Source organism: Rhinopithecus bieti, unplaced genomic scaffold (genome assembly GCF_001698545.2).
Source record: "Rhinopithecus bieti isolate Rb0 unplaced genomic scaffold, ASM169854v2 scaffold_70525, whole genome shotgun sequence".
NCBI lineage: Eukaryota > Metazoa > Chordata > Mammalia > Primates > Cercopithecidae > Rhinopithecus > Rhinopithecus bieti.
In genome coordinates, this window is record NW_016826090.1 from 79,995 (window position 1) to 92,070 (window position 12,076).

The 12,076-nt window shown below is 48.3% G+C and overlaps 1 protein-coding gene across 1 annotated transcript in view; it reads left to right on the forward strand.

The window, feature by feature from the left end:
* The window catches only part of LOC108522834 (probable palmitoyltransferase ZDHHC14), a gene marked incomplete at its 5' end in the record, with an annotated part of 95,347 nt that overhangs the window by 52,907 nt on the left and 30,364 nt on the right, over positions 1–12,076 (forward strand). Inside the window, one exon of the mRNA XM_017863275.1 lies at positions 10,897–10,999. Within this exon, the coding sequence (XP_017718764.1) occupies positions 10,897–10,999 (103 nt within the window). The remainder of the gene's footprint in view (positions 1–10,896; positions 11,000–12,076) is intronic.

Genomic DNA, 12,076 nt, shown 5'->3' on the forward strand with positions numbered 1-12,076 from the left:
GACAGACCTCCCAAGTCATGCATCTTACCCTATCAAGATCCCAGAAGGGCTCTCATTAGAGACCAAGTAGACAGTCCTGGACTGGGGTCAAATCTTTAATACCTGCTCCATGGCAATTAATTATGAGGTCCAGAGTCATTTCTTAACCCTTTTGTGTCTCAATTTTTGGACCCACAGTAGTCAGCCACTATGTACTTGACAATGGTATGCTGACAAAGTCAGTTATTCGGGAAATACAGGGAAGACCCTGCTTCAAAGCGCGGCTTCCAGGTGTGGCCAGAGGGATTTCAAAGAGACTCTGCCAGAATCTTCTTTGAGAGCGCACATCTGCATACTGCATGGTGTGGCGGGGCTGACAGTCTGCAGAACCAGGAACACGGCATCCCCTGTAGGGGCACAGACTGGTGCTGCTGTTAGGAAGCAAGCGTGGCAGTAGCGTGCTGGCCATGCCGGGAGCCCACAGCGGGAAGGAGTGCGGGAAGGGAAGGGAGGGAGAGTGATGCTCTTACTTATTCAGGCCAGAGCAAACTTTATTTTCCCCTAAAAGTCATTCTCAAATGGAGGTAAAGAGTTTTCCCTATTGGCCCAGTTTTTGAAAACACATAAAAGTCTCAGCTGCTGCCTTTCCAAATAGTGTTTCCTCATCTGGGTGCTGACTCTTTCCTCCCACAGCCAGACGCTCCCTTGCAGGAGTTCCCGGCACCTCCTCCACACTCAGGGGCTGGGCAACCACAGCCTGCTGATTGCACGCAGGTCCTTAAGCACCTGGACGCGTTCCACACCTGCACCTCCAGCGAAGGCCTTCCAAACTGTCAGCCAGGGCGTAGAGCCCGAAAGCAACACACATCCCTCATCACACAGGTCACTTGATGGTTTTAAATACACACACACACACACACACAGCGCTGTCTATCCTTAGATATGTATGTGTATGTATTTTTAAGCCCTCATATATACATGTGTATATACCTATAGACACACACACACATATCTAGGATTATATAAGGATATGTTAAGTGTGTGTGTGCATGCATCTTTATCTGTATGTCTGTCAATAAGTTCAGATGTGGACAGACATGTCCTCCCCAGAGTCCAGGTTGGAAATGCTTGCGGGATGCCCTGAAGGCCCTTGCTGGCCCACACCGCTCGCAGGGAGGCTACCCATCCTCACTTCCCTCCTGCTGATTCGCTCCCTGCTTGGTCTTGTGGCACCTCCATTATGGACCCGAGGTCCTGCTGGGCTCCTGCCTGGAAAAAGGAGACTTAACTCTAAACCCAAACTATCCCAGGGCAGCCAACAAAAAGACCCTGACAAAACCCATTCCTCCAGGAGAAAAGCGGGGGCTAAAAGCAAGGTCTGGGAAGAACCACAAAGCTGTTCCTAGCGCGGGAGAAGTGAGCAGTGCAGGCAGCACCCCAGCCTGGGTCTCCTTAATCCTTTCTGGAAGCAGGAATGAATTTCAGGAACATCAGACACACACCCACACTGCAAAGCAAGGTGCTGGGTGCTTTAATGTGCAAACCACAGAGACATTTCTTCTGTGTGCCACTGACGCCCCTCCCCTCATCAACCCTGTGGTTGTCTAAAAGTCCTGTGTTCCGACAGGGTGCTTTCTGTTTGAAATATGTGCTTTGGAGAAGAGTTCCTCCTTCAGTGGGTTTATTAAGAAGTATTACACAGACAATTTTTTCCTAAGTTTGTGTTCCGGAAGAATAAGCATGCATTGGGTGCTGCTGGCTTGCCATGTGTTTCTGAAAAAACATTAGTTCTGCTTATTAGAGAACCAGGTGCTGAGTAGGGCTGGATCCCATCAGCACACCTGGACACCTGCGGCTTTGGAGGTGGCATGGGGATGCTGGTGGGAGCTTACGTCGTATAGCCCTGCAGCTCCTGAGGAAGAGTGTGCCAACCTCAGGGACCACTCAGGAGTCTAGCCTGCAGAAGCCTCAGATCACAGTGACTGGGAGCGCTAGAAAGGAAGATGGGTCCTGCTTGTCAGTGTGGTGGGGGATTCTAGCATTAGAGAAATGCTAAACTCAAGACCTCCCAACCCCTTCCACTGCCGAGATACTGAGAATTTGAGAGTGTCTGTTGGGATGGCTGGTTTATGATGGATGAGTTTGATCTGGGGCACGCTCATAAAAGCTGTCCTTTGATTGATAGCAGAACTGCCCACAATTCATCCTCTCCAGACCTGTACTCAATCCAGAGCAAGAATCTGTAAAGTCCCAAGTTTTTAAAACTAAAGGAAGTTTCCCAGCTGACTTGCCTGAGCACAGCACTGGAGTCTAGCGGAACCTTTGCAAGTGACCTCTGCAGCGTTTTCTCGGGCAAGACAATAACTTGTATTTTCACATTTTCAATGACCTCATATCTAATCTCCTGACCGTGCAATAAAAATATTTTGATGAGAAATAAGGGCACAGGCAAAGGTTTCTCACAGCGGATTTACTCTGCAAAATATCCAACTAAAAACAATGTCATTGAGGAAGTGAAAGAGATTAGAAACAAAAATGGCTAGTAGACAACCATCCAAGACACCCTGGCAGAAACATCAGTGTCAATGATGGAAACATTGATACACTGAAGGCTCTTCATCAGGCCCACATAAAACCCAGCAGAACTTTAGGAGAAAGGAATCGAGTAGCTTCTACTGTAAGTAAGCCCGGACTGGGTGGTACCTAGTGCCAGAGTGTGGGCAGCCCAGGAGGAGAGGGAGATGGAGGCAGGGGAGTAGAGGAGGCCCTCGATGGCTGTGAAAGAATGCCTGACTCATTTTCAGGTGCTTAGCAGGCCCCTTCCCAGTCTGCACCATCAGCCCTCCCAGGGGTGAGGGATAGGGCAGGGTGCCCGCTGCTGGCATGCAGCTTTGGAGGATGCACTTCTGGCTCAGAGTCCATAGTCGGTTCTCCTTCCCTCCCTCCTTCTCCTCCTTCCTTTCCACCTCCCGTTGCCTGTACCAAACTCCATTTCCTACCCCTCTTTGTATCAGAGAAGCAGAGGCAGTGGGGAGGGGCCTCTCAGGGCCTGTGGCAGTGGGGTAGCTGCCCCGTACCATGGTACAAGAGCCTTCCCCAGGGACACAGACAAATTGAGAGACTTCTCAAAAAAAAAAAAAAAAAAAAAAAGGGACTGGTCCCTCTGTCCACACAGCCAGGCGTGTTCAAACAAAGGAGATCCACTCAGCAACTATTTCCTGTAAAAATCATTCTACTCAACAGCCACCATGGGCAAAACCTGCCAGGTCACAAGGTCAAGAATTGGGCCCTGGAAGCATGAGGCTGCGGAGATGGAGCAAGCACACAAATGCACTGGCTTGCCCTCTTCTGCCGGCATCTGCTGCTGCTCAGATCTGGGTTCTCGCTAGGATTCCTTATGCAGAATAAGGCTTGGGGGCCATGAAAAAGACAGCCTGTGGTTGAGGTGGGGCATCCTGCAGGGACATCAGGAGAGGTGGTGGCAGGGGCCTCCGAGCAGGGCTGTGGGAGATGGGTGGGTTCTAGTGGGGGACATGGAAGGAGAGGTCTCAGGCAGCTCCCACAGCCTGAGCAAGGTCCAGAGGATGGTGCCAGGGGCTATCAGGAAGGGGCAGCCCATCTGCAGGGCCACACCTGGCATCCTGGTGGTGTGCCCACTCACTCCACATTGGGCAGTGTGCCCACTGGGGCTGGGCATCAAAAGGAGGCAGGGCTGCCCATCAACGTGTGGTCTGCCCTACATCGTGTGAGCACACAGGTGCACTTACACACCCAAGCGTGTGACGGAAAACAAAGAGGGGCTGTGATAGCTGAACTCCTATGGCATGGGGGCACGTGTGACAGTGTTGAAGACTAAGGGGGTGGGGTCCCTTCATCCCCTGCATGCTGGCAGGTGAATGACATCATCAGAGCTGGATTGTGATGCTTGTTTTAAATAACTTTTTTTCTTTTTTTGTTGTTGTTGTTAAGATGGAGTCTCGCTCTTTTGCCCAGGCTGGAGTGCAGTGGCAAGATCTCGGCTCACTGCAACCTCCACCTCCCAGGCGCAAGCTGTTCTCCTGCCTCTGCCTCCCAACCCCTCCTGTAACTGGGATTACAGGCACTCGCTACCAAGCCCGGCTAATTTTTTATATTTTTAGTAGAGACGGGGTTTCACCATGTTGGCCGGGCTGGTCTCAAACTCCTGACCTCAAGTGATCCACCCACCTCGGCTTCCCAAAATGCTGGGATTACAGGCATGAGCCACTGCGCCCGGCAAGAACATTTATCTTGCATCAGGGGACACAACAGAGTAGAACAGATGTTTGCAGAGGAAAGGCCCCCGTGGGTGAAATCGGTGGCAGAGGGACAGCTCAGTAGGGAGAAGCAGGGCAGTGGGATCCGTGCCTGGGGAGGGGTGAGGGCGGAGGAGTAGGAGCATTCTGGCAAGAATGCCTGGGGGAAAGGGTTGCGCTGGAAGAGGGATACAGCTAGTGCCAGTTTGGGGAGCAGTGGTGAGTTCTAAGATATGTTTACAAAAAGAACCTAAAAGATAACACACATGAGTCTCCCCATTGGCCTAGAGTAACCTGAAGGTCCTCTCTTTAGTTACTTGCATGAAATATGGAAGGAGGGAAAAATCAGCTGCTTGTCCATGAGAATGTCACAGCCTCATAGGAAATGTTACCTGCCAGGTGCCTGTCGGAGAAGCCACATGGTGATCCCGCCTTGGCTTCTCCGATTTGTGGAGGCCAGAGTCCTCAGAAACACGTGCTGGGGAGCCCAGGGGAAGCCCTGCCCGTCAACAATCATTTCAATGTAACGTAGCATTAACATCCAATTAAAGGGATTACAACCATTTTTAATCATGACTTATTGTTCAGCTCTCTCAAAATGTGGAGGGTTTTCTGTGGTTGGTAAATCAAATGTTGATTGATTCTCCATCTGCAGAGGCTGTGACAGAAAGCATTTTCATCCCCAAGTTGCATTCACTGGACATTGACCCATCTGAAGAGCACAGTGGCCTAATACTTATCGTCTGTTTTAATGAGATTTGGTAGGAGGATCCAGGTTGGCCCACAGGAAGGACACCACAGTGGGAAAATCACGAAGGCGGCACAGGCCTTTCCTAACTTGTCCATCCTAATACCTGCTGATCCTCAGAGGGAACCCAGAAAGCAGGTAGGACAGGTGTCCTTAGGCTGCTTCCAGCTGCAGCTGTGTTGAGAAGTTAATGACTTGCTTAGGGGTGTCTGGAGCTGGAGCCCAGTTCTCCCAACTACCACCCCTCCCTCCCGCCAGGAGACTGAGATGCTTCCTGCTGCCCCTAACCAGCCCGACTGAGGGAGGGTCAGGAGGAAAAAGCTTCAGATTGTATCTCATAAGATCATAAGGTGGGAAGGAGGTTGTTTGTTTTTTCAAATCACCCAAGTCCTACAAGAATATATTCTCATTGTAAAAAAATCCCCAATGGAGGCCGGGCGCGGTGGCTCATGCCTGTAATCCCAGCACTTTGGGAGGCCGAGGCGGGCAGATCACGAGGTCAAGAGATCAAGACCATCCTGGCTAACATGGTGAAACCACATCTTTACTAAAACTACAAAAAATTAGCTGGGTGTGGTGGTGGGCGCCTGTAGTCCCAGCTACTCAGGAGGCTGAGGCAGGAGAATGGCATGAACCCGGGAGGCAGAGCTTGCAGTGACCTGAGATTGGGCCACTGCACTCCAGCGTGGGCAACAGAGCAAGACTCCATCTCAAAAAAAAAAAAAAAAAAAAAAAAAAAAATCCCCAGTGGTCCAGAAATACAAGAATGAAAAGAAAGTGTTTCTCTTGACCCTTCCTCCGTTCTGCTGTAGGAACCCTTGCCAGCTTTGATGTGTCCTTCCAGATGGTCTTTGAGTTTGAATACATCCGTGTGCATCATACACATATGCTGATATGGGGGTGGGAGGACTTGCACCTAAAAAGAGCCCTTCTTTTTGCACGGTTCCACAATTTGATTTTTTAAAATATTTCCTGGAGATGTTTCCATGATGATACATAGATCTACCTCATTTTTTAAACTATTTCATAGAATTCCACAGTGTAGATGAACTATAGTTTAATCTTCTGTTGATGGATTAGATTTTTTTTTTTTTTTTTTTTGAGACAGAGTCTCGCTCTGTCACCCAGGCTGGAGTACAGTGGTGCGATCTCGGCTCACTGCAAGCTCCGCCTCCCGGGTTTACACCATTCTCCTGCCTCAGCCTCCCAAGTAACTGGGACTACAGGCGCCCGCCACATCGCCCGGCTAGTTTTTTTGTATGATTTTAGTAGAGACGGGGTTTCACCGTGTTAGCCAGGATGGTCTCGATCTCCTGACCTCGTGATCCACCCATCTCGGCCTCCCAAAGTGCTGGGATTACAGGCTTGAGCCACTGTGCCCGGCCGGATTAGATTTCTTAATTATTTTTACTGTTCAAGAAATGAAGTAGTGCATTTTCTTCTGTGTATCTCTATGTGCACACGTTACTGTGTCTCTAGGATTGACACTGGATGTGCCATCTCTGAGTTGAAGGGAAGCACATTTAAATGTCGATAGGGATGCCAAATGCTCCTCTTAAGAGACCTGACCAGTCTGAGCTCCTGTGTCCCTACACGTTTATGGCACTGGCTGTGAACAGTCTTGTCATTTTGGCCAATTTGATGAAAAGAAAAAAAATTACATTGTTTTAATTTCTGTTTTCTGGATAATAGATTGTACCTCTTTTATGTTCAGGGGCCTTTTCTTTTCTTATCACAATGTATGCCAGTACATGTCCATGTATCAATTGGGTTATTTGTTCTTTTTCTATGAACATGTAGGGTTTCTTTATGTTTCTCAATAATAATAATAATCATCATCATCATCATCATCATCATCATCATCTCTTAGATATCCTTTGCCAATCTCCAAATCCAACATTTACCTTTTAACTTTACTTTTTTACACAAATGTGTTTATTAATGAGCACAATCTGTCAATCTCATACTACATGGCTCCTTGGTTTGTGTCTTATATCCTCGCCCCAAAGTTACATGAATGTTTCCTTAATTTTCCTCGAATACCTTTATATTGTGTTTCTCATATTTGGTGCAGTAATTTATCTATCAGATAATTTTGTGGATGTGGTGCAAGCTGAAGTTCTAGCTTTATTTTTTCTAAATGTTTAATGAAGTGTCCCAACACCGCTTACTGTTTTACTGTTCTATTCTAGCAGGTCTCAAACTTTTTGGTGTCAAGACTCCTTTACACATTGAAAAATTATTAAGGACCCCCAAAGAGCTTTTGTTTGTGCATATTTTGGAGAGAGAGAGAGTTATTTATCATGTTGGAAATTACAACTCAAAAAATTTTAAAATACAAGAATGCACACGCCCACATCCTATTTGAACGAGAGCAAGGACATCATCTCCTTGGCCATTCTGGAATCCAGGAAATTCTGGATGTGTAACATATGTGGTCCCATGATCTCTCACCTTTTGTGATCCTCCAAATACTGATGCAGTATTTGGAAGCTGGTCCTTCCCTGCCCTGTCCTGTCCCCTAGTGCAGGGCTGGGTACATAGAAGGACATAGAGCCTGCACTTCTGGGTTTAGGCAGGAACTTGAGATAAGGGTCTCTGCAGAGCAGTGCTTGTCAGAGTTTTTCAATTCCATAAGCATTTAGTGAGTACTGCAGTGTGCAACCTCTTAGGCTAGGGCTGTGGGGAATTGAAAGCCATCTTTCTGGCCACAACGGAGACAAACTCTCTTAGCAGGGGTTGTGGGGGAGACAGAGGCGCAGCAGTAGCTGCTATGATTTGAAACCCATCCTCGATGCAGTAAACGAAGTCCCAGCTGCTTATGAAATCGGCTTCCATTAGAGTTGGGTTGTTTCCTCTTCTTTCTCTTTCTAAAAAAAGACAGTAAATGGGTTTTGATACCTTTAAAAGAAATTTCTATTTCTTGATCTTACATGGCATAGATGTTTTCAGCATATAGCCAGTGGGCCAGTAAGGAATGTGTGTCTGTGTATTTGTGTCGGAGTCTGAGAGTGGATGTGAAAGGGAACAAACCATGTAAGCTGCCACAGGTTTACAAATCCCGGAGAAGCAGGAGGTTGGGGTAGGTCTAGGGCCACCCGTCTCTTGGCAAGAATTAGGAAAGGGACCAGCCCAAGACTCTTCTGTCATCCCAGCAGAGCAGACTTCCAGCATTCAAGTCCTAGCTGCTATTTCTCAAGCAAATGACTTCATTGCTTTCTGCCTTGGTTTCCCTGTCTGTTAAGGGGGAGTCACACTTCTCCCTGGGTCACTCTGAGGTTTAAGCTTAACAGGACCTGACACATCCCAGTGATGCCAGCCATTGTTAGGAATGATGATGCTGATGGTTCCTCGAGACCTCCTGAGTCAGCTGGGTCCCAGGGTGTGGGTAGTGCCAGCAGGCTGCATCTTGCATCTCGCATCCTACTTTGGATTCATGTCATTCTGACACAGCTGCAAGCTGACAGTGGAACTGCATTCCATAATTTACAAACTGTGTCGAAAGCACATGAGATATTAATAGAAAAGCTAGCCGGGCTCGGTGGCTCACACCTGTAATTCCAGCACTTTGAGAGGCAGGGGTGGGAGGATCACCTGAGGTCGAAGTCCAAGACCAGCCTGGCCAACATGGTGAAACCCTGTCTGTACTAAAAATACAAAAATTAGCCAGGCGTGGTGGTGGGCACCTGTAATCCCAGCTACTCAGGAGGCTGAGGCAGCAGAATCACTTGAACCTGAGAGGTAGAGGTTGCAGTGAGCTGAGATTGTGCCACTGCACTCCAGCCTGGGCAACAAAAGCGAAACTTCATCTCAAAAAAAGAAAAAAAAAAAATAGAAAAGCTGCATTTTTTTATTGTTACTATAAACCTTTAGAATTCTATGTCCGCTGGCTATGATGCCTCCCAATGAGGGTAATGAGCATAGTTGGCATTGTCAAAGGAGCTGCAGCCACTTTCAGTCTGGGATCCTCACTGCTCGTACATGCCAGGTTTCATATGGTTCATACATAGAAATGTTATATTCACTTTGACTTTGCCATCATTCTCCCTGGATCGTCAACTCTGGGTGACACATAAGTATTTCTGGGATTGCAGTTTGGCTCTTCATGTATTATTCAGTAAATAAATCTGGTTCTGTTCTTGATTCTTTTCTACCTTGGCTATTTCTTGTTTCCATTCCATGTGTCCCCTCCTCTTTCTGTCTCCTGTCTTTTCCTTGTAGCCAGTTCAAACCCATTGCTAGTGTCTAATGTCATCTCCCTCTCACACAACCCAGCTTTCCAGACTCAGTCTTCCCACTGGCTCCCTCATCGTGTTCCCTGGACTCCACCTCTTCTTTCCAACCAGTGCATGACCTGAATCCCAGGGGAGTTGCCTCCCAAGTCTGTCCCCTCCTGGCAGGGGGGATGTGGGTAGGGAGAGGGGCCTCTTTAGCCCCATTCTGTGGGAAGGCAGTTGAGAATGAGACCATCTTTGCTGCCTGGGACACCATCCATGTGACCCCACGTGCATACAGAGCCTCCACCATTGCCATTTGCCCAGCAGGGGTTGCCCAGGCTGGCAGCAGCTGTGGATAGGGGTCTGCTTCCTGTGTCTCTCTGGTCCCCTACCACTCCCTGCTACCATCTCCTTCTAGAGCAGACCCAGTGGTTTAGTGTGATGTTGAAAGTCAGTCAACAGGCAGAAGCCCATTCCCTCCTGTTTTGCCTGCAGCCCTGTGTGCCCAGATGGTGACATTGGTTAACCATGGCACAGCAGACCACGGCACTGCACTGGATAATGTGCTCAAACTTCTGGTCTAAAGATGAATTCTCTCCAGCCTGGAGAAGATCATCACTGATATGTTACGGCATGGTCTATATGGCATTCATCCTCGGAAACATTAGGCGAGCAGGAGCGTTTCTTTCTCCAGCCTGTAATATATCGATAGGGGATGCCAGATGTATGTGTAAACTCCCAAACCCAGGATGAATGGATTTTTTGCCCTGAGAAATATCTGTATCCTGTAAATAGAATTTTATAAGCATTTGTGGGACAGAAAAAGTCTCTGGCCTTTTCACATTGCCACACTCTGGGGTGATGGATCTGATCTGCTGAAGAGCACCAAGCTTTTTCCCTTTGTGTTAGACACATCTTACGGAACTCTTGACTTCCTCTCTCTCAATGTCCTGCGAGAACTCGTGGTTCCCAGCTGCCTATCAAGCAGCTGAGGATGGCCATATAGGTCAGGGGTTGGCTGAAAGGCTGGGAAAACTCCCCCAAGTAAAAATACCCCTCACCCTGATGTCACTCCGAGAAATGCCACTGCTGGTTCAGGGTCTTATTTTCTCCTTCTTCCCCTTCTCTGTAAGCAGAGAAGAGGCCGTCCACTAAAGAAGAGGGCTTTCTGGGCCCCAGAAGCTATTCTCCTCAGGGGAGACGCCTGTTGGCACGGCAGTCCTCAGCATTCAGAAGCCAAAATTAGAGTCTGCGATTGATGTGCAAGTCAATATGTCATCCTTTCACCCAGAGCCTGAGCTACAGCCAACTCAAACCAGTGTGCTTCCTGATCAGGATGCCACAGTCACTGGCTCCACAGTGAGGCACAGAAAAATGTGAAGGTCAAATAGAAGTCAGAGGAAGGAAGTGGGTAGGTGACGCCCAGGGAGCCCTCCAGTCATCACGGAGCCACAGAGGCTGCTCCATGCTGGGGCATGTGACACCCCCTGCCCTGACGGAGGCTTCCATTTGGTTAGACGAAAATCCCGGAAGAGCAGGAAGCAAGGCAAGGCCGGGCAAGAGAGAGGCCAGCAGCTAGAGAGTGGCCTGTGCCTGGGGGGATTTCGGTTCCACGCCTCCATCACGTCCACCTCTTGCACGGCCCCTCACTTCCACTTGCCTCCTTGACTCGTGTCACTGTCCTGGAGGCTGTGGTGTGCTTCTTCTCTGTCTGGTCCATCGTTGGCCTCTCAGGATTCCACACCTACTTGATCAGCTCCAACCAGACGACAAATGAGGATGTAAGTTCCTGACTACACGAGACACGGGTGTGTTCTTGGGTTTTGGGCAATGGAGGAGAAAAAGGAAAGAAGAGGTTGGGCCCAGCTTCTCCCATACATCCCGTTCCAGATGTGAGCCCTTGGGAACAGAGATGGTGCCGTGGAAACTTCATATGCCATTCTGCATGTTTCTCTACTGGGAATCTCTATGTTCTCAGTTTTTCCGACCACATCCATTAGATACTAAGGTTGGCCAAGTGACACCCATTTCTGGCCCTGAAGAGAGTATTCTTTCTATTCCTTTGAAATGGTTTCGTAAGCTTCTTATCACACTTCCTCTGGTAGAAACCATGGCGGGCCAACATCTTGGAGTGAATGTTTGAGTCTGCCTTTCATATTTAATTTCTCTGTGGGAGGAAATTGCCCTGACCCAAAATTTAACTTTTTATCCAGGATTGTCTGCCTGTACTTAATACAGAAGAAGAGGAAGTATGAAAACAGGAAACAAGGCCGGGCACGGTGGCTCATGCCTGTAATCCCAGCACTTTGGGAGGCCAAGGCGGGCGGATCACAAGGTCAGGAGATCGAGACCATCCTGGCTAACACAGTGAAACCTCGTCTCCACTAAAAATACAAAAAAAACTACCCGGGCATGGTGGTAGGCGCCTGTAATCCCAGCTACTCAGGAGGCTGAGACAGGAGAATCGCTTGAACCCAGGAGGCAGAGGTTTCAGTGAGCTGAGATCGTGCCACTGCACTCCAGCCTGGGTGACAGAGCAACACTCCGTCTCAAAAAAAAAAAAAAAAAAAAGAGGAAACAAAATGTTAGAGAATTTTTCCAGAGCAGCGTGGTCCACTTTGCTCTTTACACTTAGATTTTGATACAAGTCTCTATCCACACGTGAATTAAATGTCTCAGGATAGGTCTAGTTACCTTAAACAAAAGCTTGAGAAAATAGGTTGTGATAAGACACATGAGATAAGAGAATATTAATACAGTTATTTGTACTTGGTAGCTACAAATATTAGAATATGCAAAACAGGCCGGGCGCGGTGGCTCAAGCCTGTAATCCCAGCACTTTGGGAGGCCGAGGCGGG